General features: G+C 51.5%; 2 protein-coding genes across 4 annotated transcripts in view; one reads left to right on the top strand and one right to left on the bottom strand.

Annotated features, from left to right (window-relative positions):
- The window catches only part of LOC110294039 (nuclear envelope pore membrane protein POM 121), an 18,577-nt gene extending 8,966 nt beyond the window's left edge, over positions 1-9,611 (top strand). The window contains exons 6-13 of the mRNA XM_021162005.1: positions 692-783; positions 1,482-1,555; positions 1,687-1,811; positions 1,921-2,023; positions 2,407-2,580; positions 3,022-4,644; positions 6,984-7,106; positions 7,578-9,611. Of these exons, the coding sequence (XP_021017664.1) occupies positions 692-783; positions 1,482-1,555; positions 1,687-1,811; positions 1,921-2,023; positions 2,407-2,580; positions 3,022-4,644; positions 6,984-7,106; positions 7,578-7,675 (2,412 nt within the window). The 3' untranslated portion in view covers positions 7,676-9,611. The remainder of the gene's footprint in view (positions 1-691; positions 784-1,481; positions 1,556-1,686; positions 1,812-1,920; positions 2,024-2,406; positions 2,581-3,021; positions 4,645-6,983; positions 7,107-7,577) is intronic.
- On the bottom strand, positions 9,566-15,722 carry Nsun5 (NOP2/Sun RNA methyltransferase 5). 3 transcript variants are annotated; one of them, XM_021162008.2, is made up of 10 exons: positions 15,599-15,722; positions 15,362-15,484; positions 14,112-14,286; positions 13,916-14,024; positions 11,620-11,758; positions 11,413-11,528; positions 10,645-10,823; positions 10,265-10,475; positions 10,060-10,195; positions 9,566-9,879 (listed from the first exon to the last, which is right to left on the bottom strand). In XM_021162008.2, the coding sequence occupies exons 1-10, from the start codon at positions 15,689-15,691 to the stop codon at positions 9,583-9,585; spliced, it is 1,578 nt and encodes a 525-aa protein (XP_021017667.1). In that variant the 5' UTR covers positions 15,692-15,722; the 3' UTR covers positions 9,566-9,582. The 3 variants fall into 3 exon arrangements, with proteins under 3 accessions (XP_021017667.1, XP_021017665.1, XP_021017666.1); XM_021162006.1 differs by having other exon boundaries at positions 9,603-9,879; positions 10,052-10,195; XM_021162007.2 differs by having other exon boundaries at positions 9,688-9,879; positions 10,052-10,195; positions 10,744-10,823; positions 15,599-15,708.
- Between the last annotated feature and the right edge of the window lie 406 nt (positions 15,723-16,128).

The following is a 16,128-nucleotide window of genomic DNA, read 5'->3' as shown; positions in this document are numbered from 1 at the left end:
TGTCAGATACACCAGAAGAGGGCATCTGATCCCATTACAGATGGTTGTGAGCCACCATGTGGTTGCTGGGAATTGAACTCAGGACCTCTGGAAGAGCAGCCAGTGCTCTTAACCGCTGAGCCATCTTTCCAGNCCTTTTATTTCTTTTTTTAAGATTTATTATTTTGCAGTATGTGGTGGAATACTCTAACAAGACCAGCCTGGTCTACATAGTAAATTGCAGCCAGGGCTATGCAGTAAGATATGGTCTTTAAAAAAGAAAAGAAAGATATTTTTATTTACTTGAGCCTGTGTGAGGCCAGAAAGCATCCATCCTCCTAGAAACAGGGTTACAGTATTTATGAGCAGTCTGGTGTGGATGCTGGGAACCAAACATGGGTCTTCTTCAAGCACAGCAAGTGTTTCTTAACCACTGAGCCATCTCTCCAGTCTCTCAGAAAGGTTTAGTTTTGCTGTGTTTCTTGATTTTTTTTCTTTTAGTTTTTTGAGACAGTCTCTCAGTAACCCTGGCTGTTCTGGAACTCATTATGTAGAGCAGGCTGGCCTTGAACTCACAGAAATCTATCCACCTCTGCCTCCCTAGTGCTGGGATTAAAGGTGTGTGCCTTCCTGCCTGGCCAGGTCAGAATATCTGCCTGCATAGCCGTATTGTCAGTAGTAGTTTCAGATTGTCTCTCTGCTTGACTTGCAGTTGTGGAAAAGGAGTGGTCCCACATCTTCTCCCTTCTCCAGTCCAGCTTCCTCCCGCTCCCAGACGCCAGAGAGGCCAGCCAAGAAGACAAGGTGATGACCGGTCCCTTCTGGTCACTCTGTGTGGACAGGGGCAGTGGGTTTAACAAGGATTAGCTGTTGGGCTGCTTTATCTGACTCAGCAAATCAGAGTCAAACCATACAAGAGCAGCAAAGTGCCTGCTAGAGTTGTGTCCTTGTCCTACAGTGTGAGCAACTGATGGTTGGGGTCCCTTCTCTGTCTCATACTCCAGTGGGAGTGGTGCAGAGGCCACTGGGAGTGGAGTGCAGAGTGGACCGGGTCAGCAGGGAGCCTGAGTCCCTGGCCCCAGCTCACCCTTCACTGGAGCTCGGCTCCCTCAGGGATCAGGTCTGTCTGTGTCTGGCCTCACCTGCCACCCAGTCTATTTTATTTTCCCTATCTGTCTGTCTATCTGTCTGCCTGTCACGGGCCTGCTTTCTTACCAGCTTCACTCCTAGCTCCTAGCACTAATCCGCTGTTAGAGCCTGAAGNTGCAGTCTGGGGCCTGGACNTGGCAGGCTCTGAGGGAAGCTTTGCAGATCCCTGGTCCATATTTGATTAAAGGCTGGTTGCTCATGGCCCATAACAACTGCCTGCCTTTGTTTCTACAAGAGCTGCCACATGGTGATATGCTGACACTAGAGCCATGGGAGTGTGCAAGTGTGTGTGTGAGGTGCTGTGCCNTCTCCAGGCCTTCCCAAATAACATCTAGCTTTCACAATCCCCACAGAGAGGAGGAGCCATGTCAGCAGTCCAGTTTTTCACCTCCCTTGGTGACAGACAAGGAGTCCCCAGGAGAAAAGGGTAGGTAGAGAAGCCATGGGGCCCGAGAGGAGCATCTCCAGTGGAAGTTCACNGTGTTGCTCTGGGTGGGGCATGGAAGATCGTCTTGTCCTTGAGTAGGGAGGTCAGCAAGCCTGTGTTTCTGTCTGTAGTTACAGATACAGCCACTGGGAAGCAGCAGAGCTCCTGGACTTCCCCACCCACACCTGGCAGCTCTGGGCAACGNAAACGCAAGATCCAACTGCTGCCCTCCCGGCGAGGGGACCAGCTCACCTTGGTATGTCTTGTGTATCCTTCTCAGCTCTTTTAGTCTCCAGGAGTCTGAGGGGCAGGGTCGTCTCCAGCATCTTGGGCTTGGCCTAACCTGCCTCCGTTCTCTTGGGCAGCCTCCACCCCCAGAGCTTGGCTATTCCATCACTGCTGAAGACCTGGACATGGAGAGGAAAGCCTCACTGCAATGGTTTAACAAGGTCTTGGAGGACAAGCCAGGTAAGGCTGGGTGCAGTGTGCTCCACAGTGTCTCTGTATTCCTTTTAGCTTTCCTTGGAAGAGCAGTTGTAGAATACTTGATTTTCCATTCATTATCCAAGACTGTCTTCAGGGTCATAATCCTCCTCCCGCTTCAGCCTCCAAAGTGTAGGGTTACAAATGTGTACCATTACAACCAGCTCTTAGATGTTTGTCCCTCCTGATTCCACCAGGGGTCTTATTACCACGAACTGTCACTAATACTTTAACCACGGGACATGGAAGTTTTGTTGTTTGTGACAATAATGTTACTGTGTCCCGAGTGCTGGAGCGCAGGCCAGGAGCCAGCAGTGAGGTTAGGAAGGAAGGAGCTCCCATGTAAGAGTCTTGTCTCTCCTCTCCAGATGATGCTTCCGCCTCAGCCGCTGACGGCCCCCCTGCCACCAGCCCTCCTTTCACATTCACCCTGCCCACTGTGGGGCCTGCTGCCTCGCCAGCCTCCCTCCCGGCTCCCAGCTCTAACCCACTGTTGGAGAGCTTGAAGAAGATGCAGGAGTCTCCAGCCCCATCATCCTCGGGTAAGCAGAGCAGTGCCCTAGGGTTACAGGCTTTTGACATGATGGCAGTGTGAGGCTTCAGAATGTCCTGGTCTGTAAATACACAGGGACAGCTGTAATACTGTGATTCAAAGGCAGCTGCCCTGAGTCTGTGTCATTGATAAATTGAAGGTGTTGGGTAAGGCTGGTGAACCTTGCCAGCTAGTGCCTTCGTGCTACTGCACATGCACACACTGTATAGCTGACTTCTCACACTAGAGTGCAGGCAGGCACCGTTTTGCTGGGGTGGTAAACATGGTGGCTCTTTGAGATGAGTAGGTAAGGCAGTGCAGACAGTTGCAGGCGTAGCGTTCTCCATCATGGCCACATGTGCAGCTCCAGTCAGGCTGCTGGAGGGGGCAGGCGTGCTGAGTGCCNCCCTCAGACATCCTCAAGACTCACCTCACTTCCTTTTCTTCTCAGAACCTGCTGAGGCAGCAACAGTTGCAGCCCCTTCACCTCCGAAGACACCCAGCCTCCTGGCCCCTCTTGTCTCACCACTGGCAGGGCCCCTAGCCAGCACCTCTTCAGACTCCAAACCTGCAGCCACCTTCCTGGGGCTGGCTTCTGCTTCATCTATAACCCCACTCACTGACAGCAAGTCCTCTGGAGTCTCTCAGGCTGAGCAGTCTGTCAGCACCCCAGCCTCCACAGCTTCCTCCCCGACCCCAAAGCCCAGCATGCTGTTTGGGATGCTGAGTCCACCTGCCAGCTCTTCCTCCCTTGTGACTCCAGCTCCGGCTTGTGCTTCTCCCATGTTTAAGCCCATTTTTCCAGCCACACCTAAAAGTGAGAGTGATAGCCCCTTACCAAGTAGCTCCTCAGCCGCCACTACAGCTTCATCCAGCACCGCCCCTTCCACAACAGCCAGCACCACACCCGCGTTCAAGCCCATTTTTCACAAGATGGAGCCATTCACAGCCATGCCCCTGTCAACTCCCTTCTCCCTGAAGCAGACAACTGCTACAGCCACCACTACAGCCACATCAGCTCCTCTCTTCACTGGCCTGGGCACTGCCACCTCCACGGTGGCCTCTGGCACTGCAGCTTCTGCCTCAAAGCCTGTCTTTGGCTTTGGAGTGACCACTGCAGCAAGTACTGCCAGTAGTACCATGACTTCCACTTCCCAGTCAGTTCTGTTCGGGGGAGCCCCCCCTGTTACTACTTCTAGCTCTGCCCCAGCCCTGGCCTCCATCTTCCAGTTTGGCAAGCCTCTTGCCCCAGCAGCATCTGTAGCAGGCACCTCCTTTAGCCAGCCCCTTGCCAGCTCTACCCAGACTGCTGCCAGCAATAGCAGTGGTGGCTTCAGTGGTTTTGGCAGCACCCTCACCACCTCCACCTCGGCCCCTACCACCACCAGCCAGCCCACGCTGACCTTCAGCAACACTGTCACCCCCACCTTCAACATTCCCTTTAGCTCCAGTGCCAAGCCTGCNCTCCCCACCTACCCTGGAGCCAACTCACAGCCCACATTTGGAGCCACCGATGGGGCCACCAAGCCAGCACTTGCCCCGAGTTTTGGCAGCTCGTTCACTTTCGGCAACTCCGTGGCCTCAGCCCCATCGGCAGCCCCAGCACCAGCCACCTTTGGCAGTGCTGCACAGCCAGCTTTTGGAGGGTTGAAAGCCGCAGCCTCCACCTTTGGCGCCCCTGCCAGCACTCAGCCAGCTTTTGGTAGCACCACGTCTGTGTTCTCCTTTGGGTCAGCTACCACATCTGGCTTTGGTGCTGCTGCCGCCGCTGCTACCACCACACAGACCACCAACAGTGGGAGCAGCAGCTCTCTGTTTGGCAGCTCTGCTCCATCCCCATTCACATTCGGTGGCTCAGCAGCTCCTGCTGGCAGTGGAGGCTTTGGGCTTAATGCTACCCCAGGCACCAGCTCCACCTCTGGAACTTTCAGCTTTGGATCTGGACAGAGTGGGACCACGGGCACCACCACCTCCTTTGGAAGTCTGAGTCAGAACACCCTGGGTGCACCCAGCCAGAGCTCACCCTTTGCCTTCAGTGTGGGCAGTACACCTGAAAGCAAGCCTGTGTTTGGAGGTAAGTTTGGCAAGCCTGTTAAGGGTGAGTGCACAATAGTCTGTCTGCATTGTTATAGGCCAACTGGCAATCCAAACTAGCATGGGAGAAATCCTGTGTAGTCAGGAAAGGTTTCTGGAGGGTTGGAGAGATGGCTCAGTGGGTAAGACTTCTGATCTTAAAGGGGACCCAAATTTAGTCCTAGCACACACACCAGGTGGCTGTCAACTGCTTATAGCTGCAGCTTCAAGTGTCTGATGCCTTCTTCTGGCCTCCATGGGCACTGCATTGTGTATGCACACACATACTTTAAAAAAAAAATAATAAGCCGGGCGTGGTGGCGCACGCCTTTAATCCCAGCACTCGGGAGGCAGAGGCAGGCGGATTTCTGAGTTCGAGGCCAGCCTGGTCTACAAAGTGAGTGCCAGGACAGCCAGGGCTACACAGAGAAACCCTGTCTCGAAAAACCAAAAAAAAAAAAAAAAATTTTAAAAGATAGATATTATGTGTATGTGTCTTTTGGCTGTGCGTATATCTGTATACCACATGTGTGCCCACAGCAGCTAGAAGAGGGTGTTAGATCCCTGGGACCTGTGAGCTGCTGTGTGGGTGCTAGAAATTGAATCTGGTTTATTAATGAAAGGAAAAGATGTTTGGTGTATATGGTCATNCGTAGCTTTATTTCATATGGTTGCTCATGCTGTACAGGAAAGACTTTTAACTCACCAGGCCATCTTCTCAGCTGTTGTAATTTATAGTGTGTGTGTGTGTCCACCATGCGTGTCTATGTGTACATGCACGTTACCATGGTCTACAGATAGGGATCAGGATATAACTTTATGGAGTTGGTTCTCTGCTTTCCCTCTACTTCTTAATTCTGAGACTATAACTCAGGTGGCCAGGCTTGTGCTGCACTTGTCTTCTTCACGCAGAGCCATCTCACTGGCTCCTTGTTTGTGTTGTATATGTGTGTGTTTGATACTGTTTCCTAGTGTAACCCAGGCTGCCCTCAAATTCAAGATCTTCNTACTTCAACTTCCCAAATGCTACAGTGATAGACATCTACCGACCGCAGGCTGCAGGGAAGGGTACTGTCAGGGCATAGAGGCAGAAGCAGAAGGTAGGTTCATGAGCAGAGAATAAGGCACGATTGGCAGGAGATTGCAGTGCTGGCAGAGTGCAAGGTTGGTCATAGCTAGGTTCATTGTCTGGATTTTAAATGTACAGGGAAGTCACAATAGAATTTTAAGCTTAAGGGTCTCATCTGCTGCGTGCAGGGTGAATTTTGGCCCTAAGAACCGCTGACTTCTTTGGTAAATAGGAGAGAATCTCTTGTGAATTGGGGAAGATGGCCAAGGGCAGGATGCAGATCTGTTGAGGGAGTTGTTGGGAACATGAGAAAAGGGATGTAATGAGAGACAGTGGAAGGCTTGCAGCCTCGGGAATAAGTGGGTGGATGGGGCTGGGGAGACAGCTCAGTAGTCAGTGCCTGATGCTTGAAGGGTGAGGATCTGATTGTCTCCTGTGCTAAGAAGCTTGGCGAGGCAGTGGTAAACTGTAATCCCAATGCTGGGTGTGGAGGTAGGCAGAGCGCATGAACTCGATGGTCAGGAGACCCAAAATAGGCAGCTCCAGCTCAGGGAGAGGCTCCAGAGGCACCCAGTGTCAACCTCTGGCTTCTGTACTCTCCCATAGATGAGTATACTCTGGTGCAAACACACACACACCAGATAATACTCAGGCTGTGTGTGTGTGTGTGTGTGTGTGTGTGTGATTAGCACTAAAAGGTCCTGAGTCTTGTGAAGTCACTTAAGAATGGTGATGATTCAGGATCCTCGGTGGGGGAGGTGATTGATTGATAGATGACGCTCCAAAGGACCAGAACTGTTAAGAAGAGTCCTGGACCCAAACCTTGGGAATTGGCCTGGGTGTGGTATGGCATGCCTGCCATCCCAGCACTTAGGTTTGGGCAGGAAGTTGGAGAGTTGAAGGCCAACTACTTCTGCTGTGTAGTTGGGCTACATAGCAGAAGACCCAATCTCAAAAACAGCAAAACAATGGAATTGGGTGTTTGAGGTAGGAGGGGAGAGAAGTGGTCTGGAAGCAGCATCAGAGAGAGACAGCCCTGAGACATTACACACAGCAGAGCATCCTGGGAAGGAGGGGGACCNAACAGATGAATGAGAAAGAAGGGGCAGGGAACCAGGGAGGGATTAACCTGACAGCGCGCCTCGCCCTCTCCCCCATCTCACTGCAGTTGCATAATGGAGAGGTGGCAGAGGCTGGCTTCATCAGCTCTGGGTGCTGGGGATAGGCCTGATAATGGTCTAGTTTCTAACTTTTTTCTGTCTCCCATTTAGGCACATCTACACCTACTTTCGGGCAGAGTGCCCCTGCCCCAGGCGTAGGCACCACAGGGAGCAGCCTCTCATTTGGGGCCTCTTCAACACCTGCCCAAGGCTTTGTTGGAGTTGGACCTTTTGGTAAGCCACCAGTCTGCTGCCAACATGGTGTCCTTGTCCCTTGAGTGAGGAGTGATTAGGAATATAGCAGGTTGCTGGTCCTCAGGGTTCAGGGAAGGAAGTTGGACAGCAAAAGTTAAATCTTCTCAGGAAACTCAAGTATTTGAGGAGCCAAGTGCTGGTGTGTTTTATTTCTATGTGTATTGGTGTTTTCCTGCATGTTCATCTATGTGAAGGTGTCAGATTCCCTAGAATAGGGGAGTTGTGAGCTGCTATCTATGTNGGTGCTGAGAATTGAACTTAGGTCCTCTGGAAGAAGCAGTCAGTGCTGTTAACTGAGCCATCTCTCCAGCCAAGAGCTGTGAGGGCTCCCAATGGTTTCAGAAGCCCTAATGGAACACTTAGGTTTTGCTATTGACTGACTTCCCAGATGAAGGCANCAGCACATTTTCTGTGGTAGCAGCTGCCCTGATAAGGTCTTGTTCTTTCCAGGATCAGCAGCCCCTTCGTTTTCCATTGGTGCGGGATCCAAGACCCCAGGGGCTCGACAGCGACTTCAGGCCCGAAGGCAGCACACCCGAAAGAAGTAGCCTGCCTCTTGTCTCCACACCCCATCCCTTGCCTGAATCTGGACCTCAGCACCTGCTAGGAAGAGCCTCTGACCCTTCAAATTCCATAGCAAANCCAGCCCNTCGCCAGGGTGGAAGTGGCAGCCTGGCCCTTTCTGTTCTAGAGGAAGCGAGTGCCCCACGGAGGGGCAGAAGCCCAGTACTTTACTTGAACAGTCAAACTGGTTAGGCTGGAGAACTGAAAAAAACATCTGTACATATTGTCCTCTTGCTGCCCCAGCGCTTGTTTAGTGTGTAACCTAGGCAGCCTCCCCCTTTCCTTGGGCACCATCTCTGCTGGCACCTACTTGGATCCCTAATACACATGAGGTGGGGTTGGGGGAAACGGAATGTCCCTAAGCTTTGCCTGCTTGGTTTGGCCATAAGAAGTGGTTCTCTTCCTCTGATTCCTTCAGGGTCTCTCCCTATTTCTTGCTGCTTTGTTCTTCACCGGTCCTCTGTGAGATTCATTCCTTTTAAATGGCAGTGAATCTTGCTTTGCCTTGGAGACCCCAGTGGGCACTGTTCTGCCTCTTCTGCCAAGTCTGTTTATCTCCAGCCCTCTGCTGATACAGCCTCTAAAAGGTTGGTGGCTCAAGACTGTTAGCCTGGCAGAGCCAGGGGAGGGAGAAGTTTGCTCCAGGAAGACCTGGGGCAGGTAGACCAGACCGCCCACCACTGCTTCTCGCTGCCTCTTCACCTGCCCGCTACCCCACGGGCCAGTTTGCCTCTTCGGGATTGTATTTTCCAAGCCTTGTACTGTGTTTGTCTGATGTTAATGTGTGTTGCTCCTTGAATCGAGTTTGGAGGAAGAATTGAATTGTATGTGTGGCGGCATGTTGGTAATGCCGGACTTAATGTCACCTGGGCCCTCCTGGGCCTAGCTAATTGAATGCTGAAAGTGGCACCGCGTGACAGCCACAGTGCTGACTCCTGAATTCTCAATAGTGTTTTGACTTAAGGNCTGGCAGCCCAGGGGATGGAGCCTGTTGGGAGCAAAGACTTCCCTCTGTTGATCCTCCCCATGTACCCCACCCAGGCCAGGGCAGCTTCTGCCTGTGTTTGGAGTTCTACATTAATGAACTACACGTAATATAGTCCTTAGTTGTATTCTCAAAAGGGTCCTACCTAGCCTGTCTTTCTTTCCAAAACCATACCATACCCTTCAGCCCCAGAGCCTGGCTGCCATGTCCATCCTCTTTGAGAGAAGTATGAATGCGTGTGTCTAAATTAAAAGAAAAAAATATTTAAACATTTTTTAACAAAATAAAATTTATTTTTGTATTTAAGCTAAATTGCCTTTAAAATTCCTTCAAGCTTGGTTCACTGAGGTGGTTAAGTATAAATGCTATTGAATAGTAGAATTAGCTGTATAGTTATGCCTGTGTGAAGGAGGGGCTCACAGCTGTCCCAGCAGCTCCCCTACGGGGGCAGAGCTCCTTCTAGACATGTCGTATAAGTGTGATTCTTCTTTTATAAACAGTGTGATGTAGCTGTCCCTGGTCCCCTTCCCTTTGTGACTGGGATTGAATGTTTTATGGCAGGGGTTAGGCTGGGTTGTGTGGGGCTNGAGAAGAGCTGGACCTCAGGTCCCAAATGCCTGTGAGGATGGGGATGGGTGGGGTCAGAACACGAAGCCTCTACCTGTGCCTCAGGTAAGGAAGGGGCCTCCCTGCAATTCAGTCTGAGCTAATTACCTCAGCTCCACAGCAGGCCTGTATCCAGGGCCCCTGCGGAGGCATCCTGGAGTAGCCTCGGTGTGTGAGCACATTTGTCCGTGCTCACGCTGGACAGGGACAGGGAGGCTGGGGCTTCCCACCACAGACTGAGTTCCTGTGAGTGTAGCTGAGATTTTTAGTATGAATGTGAGATTGTTCTTGCTTATGTCATTAAAAATAAAACTGTGATCTGTCATAGATGTGAGTTTGCCTTTTATTTGTGAAGCGAAGAACTCTTGACTGGTAGGACTGGGCCCANNGAGGGAGGGACACAGAGTGCCNGGACATCNTCTTCCCTCCCCAGAAGAGCAGGGTTCCCACAGTAAGCATGGTCCTGCTGGCTGTAGGGCACTCAGTGCCTATGTGCTTGGCTGCGTGCTGGTACCAGCTGCTGCCTTGCGTCTTCTCTTTCTCTTTGGGGCTTGGCTGAGAGGTTCTGGATCCACTGCATTGGTCTGTGGGGCTGGGCTGGAAGAAGAGGCCAGAGGTTAGCAGATGTGCTAGCACACACATTAGCTCAGGAGGCAGAGGCAGATCTAAAAAGGTTGGAGCCAGCCTGGTCTACCTAGATAGTAAGTTTAGGTCAACCAGGGTTANACAGATACTGCCTCAATAACAAAAGCCTCAGCTCCTCACTCACGTTGGCACCTCCTCTGCACGTTCAAACACAGCAATGAAGAAGCCACCAGTGAGCGTGGTCTCAGGGGAAGCCCGGAGGCAGTGTTCAGACCCTGGAAAGGTACTCAGACCTCGGTGAGGCCATGTGGGTAGGACAGGAGCCAACCTGTGGAGAAGGGGAAGACTCAGACCCTGGTGAGAAGCAGCCTGTGACCTCAGACCTGGGGACCACTACCTGAATGTCCCCGAGTTGTGCTGTAGAGCCGCCTGGACCACATCTTCATTCTCTTCTTGGCAAAGGGAACACGTGGAGTAGACTAGGCGCTGTAGAGAGGGGAACCTAAGTGCATGGCACAGAGCCCGCTGCTGNAACCCGGCCAAGGCCTGCAAGCGCTCCTTGCTAGGTGTGCCTTCCCCATGTTCCTCCAGCTGCCGGCTCAGCATGCCTGTGGAAAAAGAGCTGCAATTATGAAGCCATTTCCACACCCAAACCCCCATTTTAAAGATGAGAGCATTTGCAGTTAGAAGTCCAAAGCAACACCAAGACTAACTGGGCATCTCCGGTATCTGAGCTGCTACAGGCCTACGACCAGAGCCACACTGTCCCCTTCTCACCAGAGCCACTACAAGAAGGATCCAGCAAGATGTACTGGACCTGGCTGTAACGCTGGTCAGAGGGAGAGACTGTCAGGAAGTCCTTCTCTGCTAACTCACAGCAAGAGACCCCAGCCCGAGCCAGCAATGTAGCCATGGCTGCCAGCCGCTTAGCATCCTGGTCGAAAGCAAAGATCTTCCTAGGGAAAAGAGCAGAGGCAGAATGAACTGAGAATTTCCTTCTATGCGTCTGTTTCCACATGTGTGCACGTGTCTGTGGAGGCCAGAAAAGGCTGTGGGAACCCATGGAACTGGAGATAAAACAGGTTGTGAGTCACCTGACATGGGTGCTGGTAGAGCAGCAAGGGCTCACTGAGCCATTTTGCCAGCCCCTGAACTGAACATTTATGGAACACAGAGGCCCACAGTTAGATATCATCAAATTGTAATGTGTGCTAAGCCAGGACACAGGTCTGGGGCGTGGCTCAGCAATAGAGGGCTTACCTAGAACCCCCCAGTGAGGGGTTGTGAGTGTGGCTCAGTGGGAGAGTGCTTACCTAGCATGCTTCGGGGATTCAATCCCCAATACACTATCACACGGACCCAAAAAGCTAGGACACAACATATTTAAGTCATCTATAGGGGTCACTGCCACAGACAACCCCAAAAGCTGAGGGGGTTTTGTCTCAAACCAATAGCCTGGCTTGGGACTTAGTGAGACTTTCCCCTACAAAAGGCAAGATTCNGCACCACCCTCCCTCGGCCTCCAAGCTCATAACCAGCACTCACCCCTGGTTCTTTAGAAGGGCTGCAATGTAGCTGGTCTTGTTACCAGGGGCCGCACAGGCATCAATGACATGGGAGCCTGGCGGGGGGGACAGCAACATGGCTGGGAGGCAGCTGGCCTAGCAGGACACAAGATGGTAGGAAGCTGGGTGAACACAGAGCCCTGCAGTCACTTCCCCATACTTCCTCCCTCTCCTCCCACCTCCCTACCTTGTCCTGCAGGATGAGATGGCCAGCACGGTAGAGTGGATGCTCATGCAGATCTGTCTGTGCAGGAAATACAAGAAGCTCAGGCAGCAAGGGATCCAAAAGAAAATGCTGCCCCTTGAGAGCTCGCAGGTCTTCCAGGCTGGTGGGGAAGACCACCGGTTAGGTTTGGATTTTAACCTTTTGATTTTCTGTGTTGAAGTGCTTTGTCTGTGCACCACTATGCATGCAGTGCCTGTAGACAGCCAGAAGAGGGAGTCGGAGTCCCTAGGACTGGAGTTACAGATAGCTGTGACTACCACGTGGNTGCTAGGAACCAAACTCTGGTCCTCTAGAAAAGCAGTCTGTGCCCTTAACTCTCCTGCTTTTCATTTTTAAAAAAGATTTGTTGTTGTTTTAAATTATGCATCTATGTGTGGGTATGTTCATGTGAGAGCAGACACCGAGAGGCATCAGTGCGCCATGGAGGAGGAGTTACAAGCCACACAACAAGGGTGCCAGGAACTGAACACAGGTCCTCTGCAAGAGCAATGTGTGCCCTTTAGCTGTTGGGCTGCGTTTCTAGCTCTAGGTCTGGTTTGTTTTNTTGACACAGGATCTGGAACTCAATCCTNTCTCAGCTCCCAGCNCTGGGATGACAGGTATGTAGCCTTGTCCCCTGCCTCTAAGGAAAAGGAGTGGAAGCTGCAAGGGTCAGTGGGTGGCTCACCAGGTAAAAGCACTTACTACACAAGTCTGAGGACCTGAGGCAANGCCTGACCCCGCAGAGGGGCAGAGAAGACCCATTCCTGCAAGTCTGTTAGCTGACCACGGGCACGTGGCACAGGCATGTCCTCACATAACATACACTAATGAGAATTAAAAGAGTTTAAATTAGGTTGGTATATTGATTTTATAAATGTTAGAGAACAGCACTTTACATAAATATGTGACACAAAATGACAGAAGTGTGTTGGGGGACATTTGAAAATAGTTGAGAGTTTTGTCCTGATCTAAAGCCAAAATCTATCCAATAATTTTTTTTGTAAAACTCAAGTCAACAGATCAAATACTAATTTTTAATTTAGTTTTTGGTTTTGTTTTTTGAGACAGGGTCTCTCTGGGTAGCCTTGGCTGTTTTGGAACTCACTCTGTAGACCAGTCTGCGTTCAACTCATAGATCTCNTGCCCCTGCCTCCCAAGTTCTGGGACTAAAGGNGTGCACCACCACTGTCCAGCTAAACACNAATTTAAACAACAAACAAACTAGACATTCTAATGCAATGCAATCCAAAGACTATTTTGATGACTAAGAACGGCAGTTTGACAGCAGGGTAATGTTAATCTTTGTTTTCTGTATTTAGACCGTGTATGCAGTAAAACATTGCAGTCNCTACTATGCAGTAGTCTCAAAGCTGTGCCAAGGTGCTTCTTGAAGTGTCAGTGGGCTGTGCGGGGACACACAGTACAAAGTGCAAGCACTGTGTGTTCAGAGTCCAGGCTATATGACCTCACACCGTGCAACATCAATACATGTTGCTAAGAACATGCTGGCTCCAGTACATGTTTAATTCTGAATTAGTTTTGGTCACTGAGCCTTCAGAAACCCTTTACTGCTCCCTAAGATTACAGACTACACATTGTTATGGGTTTGTTTGTTTGGGTTGGTTTTTCAAATCAGGGTTCTGTGCAGCCCTGGCTGTCCTGCAACTCACTCTGTAGACCAGGCTGGCCTGGACCCTGGACCTCGTGCCTCTGTCTCTCAAATGTTAAAGGTGTGTCCTGTGGTGTGTTGGCTTAGAGCTGAAGAGGCTGTGATCTAGACAGGAGAACGGAAAGGTGGGGGGAGGGGGGGCAGTTAGACTGGAGAGCAAACAGAGGGTCACAGAATACAGAACAAGAACCGCAAGAACACCAGGGTTCAGGGGGAAAAAAAAAAACATGTCTCAGAAGAGACTGCAGAGAACTGCTGCCAGGGCCAGAGACGTGGCTGTGCAGTTAGGAAGACACACTGCCCGCACAGAGGACCTACACACAGTTCCTAGCACCGTGTCCAGCAGTCCAGTGTCCTCCTCAGGCACATGCCCACACCCACGCACAGACATGTGCGTCACTTAAAACAAAAGCAACATCCTTCTTAAAAACAAAGAAAATTCTGTTGGGAAAGTAGGAAAAGCATCTAGAGAAAGCAGTGATTACCCCCCCCCCACATTACGCCCCCATACACACACCTAGTCTCTCCTCTAACAGACTCCTACTTCCTTGAGAACCTAGACACAGAAGAAAATGAAGGCACCCAGGCATGATGTTCAGCTCTCACCTGGAAGCCCGACCCTGGTAGGAGAAACCTTGTCTCTTGAAATAATCGACCGCATCCTCAGGGCGGGTCTTGAGCGTGTTCACACGCACGAACCGTGGCACCTGGTAGGCTAGAAGTCACAGTGGTCAAGTGGGGAGGGAGGCAAGCCTTCTGAGGGTCCTTACCCTCCCGCNCCGCCCCTCAGCCTCCAAGTCACCTTGGCCAGGTCTGGAGCTCTCTTGCAACAGGTCCTCGTTTCGGCTCACACCCCGATGAACCTTGAGTCGAGCCAGCTCAGCCTTGAGCCTTGCCTGGTGCCGGCCCAGCAGAGCCTTCCATCGGCCTCCACCCCCTCGAAACCCCTTCCCCAGCAATAATTCATACACTAGCACCTGGACAGGAAAAAACACAAAACAATATTAACACCATAAAACCCTCCAGTGGGAGAAGTAGGTACCTGCCCAGATGATCATGTCAATAGAGTTCTCTTGCCCAAGATCACAAAAGAAATTAATGGCATGATGTTAGGGCAAATGTCCATAATGCCAGCAACATCAGATGCATAAGCAAGAAAACTACAAGCTAACTGGGTAATGGTGCCTTTAATCCCAGCACTCAAGAGGCAGAGACAAGTGGTTCTCTGTAAGTTTGAGGTCAGCCTGATCTAGAGAGTGAGTTCCAGAACAGCCTGGGTGACACAGAGAAAACCTGTCTCTAAAATCCGAAGAAGACGAAAGGGGGAGAAGGAAGAGGAGGCAACGGAGGCGGTGGCAGCTACAAGTTGAACATCAACCTTAAGTTACCAATTTAAGACCTTCCTGAGCAACTTAGCGGGACCCTGTCTCAAAAAACTCAACAAAAGCTGGGCACATAGCTCAGTATAAAGTCTGCCTAGCATCTACCAGTCAACAGACTGAGAGCAAGGGCTCAGCAGTAGAGTAGGAAGCTTGCTTAGTATCCACCAGAGAAGAAATAGGGATTGCAGCTCAGCAATAAGCACCCAACTAGAATCTCCCAGTGAGGGGCTGGGGGTACTGCTCAAATATAGAGCATCTGTCTAGTGATGCTGTCCAATGAGGTGTTGTGGGTGTGACTCAGTGGGAGAACTCTTCTATGGCTTGTTGGAGACTCTGGGTTCAATCTCCCAGCATTACAAAAAGACAGGCATCCAGGCAGGCGGGTAAAGAGACGAGAGCAGATGTAAACCCCGTGTCCTGCCCCATGCCTGAAGCTCCNTCTCCCCACCTCACCCCCCAGGTCGCCAGCAGAGCTCTGGACCCCGACCGGAGTCCTTGCCATCATCACCCTGTCCGGTAGGTAGCCTCAGCCTCTACTAGTTTGCGCCTTCGTCCTACTTAGCCCTTCCTGCAATGCTCCAAGGGGAATCACATCTGACCCAGCTTAACTGGGACCCCAGAAAGAAGTGTGAGAGCCACGCATGGGTGACAGCCTCTGGCCGCCGCTCACCTTGGCAAGNTGCGGTCTCAGCTTCTTCTCGGCGCGAAGGAGCCCAGCGCTGGCGATGACNGCGTCCAGCACGGCCGAGTAGCGCTGCGTCTCGCACACCAGAGCGTACAACTGCTTCAGGTTCTGCACGACACAGGGGACACCCGCTGCACCCCACGCGGGCCTCGCCTCGCCTCGCCCTCCCTCCCGGCCAGGCCCCGCTCCCCAGCCCGGCTTGCCAGCCCCCGGCCTCACTACCTGGAAGTTGCTGGAATACACCAACCCCTTGAGGGAGCCCTGGCGGCTTTCCACGCCTGCCAGCACCGCCGCGGCGGCCGCGTACAGCCCCATGCTCTCCCAGCTGCAAGGGCTCTACGACACTGTCGCAAAACTCGGCCTGGCTTTACGGCCGCCGCAACGGCTCTACGACACTGTCGCAAAACTCGGCCTGGCTTTACGGCCGCCGCAACAATTTGTACAACCGGATTTCCGGAGTCAAAGGGTTCGCTGCTTTCCATTTTCAGCGTCCAAAAATTAATCTTAGGCTCTAAATCCGAGCGTGCTGGCTCACGCCTTTAATCCCAGCGCGCGGGAAACAGAGGCAGAAGGATCTTTACGAGTTTAAGGCCAGCTAGGTCTAAATAGTTACAGGACAGCCAGAGCTACATAATGAGGTCTTGTATGTAGAATGAAAAAAGTCAGTCTACTTTCTTTTTAGAATTCAGTGTAGCTATTTTGTAGTTTGTTGTTGTTGTTTGGTTGTTATTGTGGTTTGATTTTTTTTTTTT

This window comes from Mus caroli, chromosome 5 (genome assembly GCF_900094665.2).
Source record: "Mus caroli chromosome 5, CAROLI_EIJ_v1.1, whole genome shotgun sequence".
Classification (NCBI taxonomy): domain Eukaryota; kingdom Metazoa; phylum Chordata; class Mammalia; order Rodentia; family Muridae; genus Mus; species Mus caroli.
The sequence above is the reverse complement of the archived record's forward strand: the minus strand, read 5'-3'. Positions and strand labels throughout refer to the sequence as shown.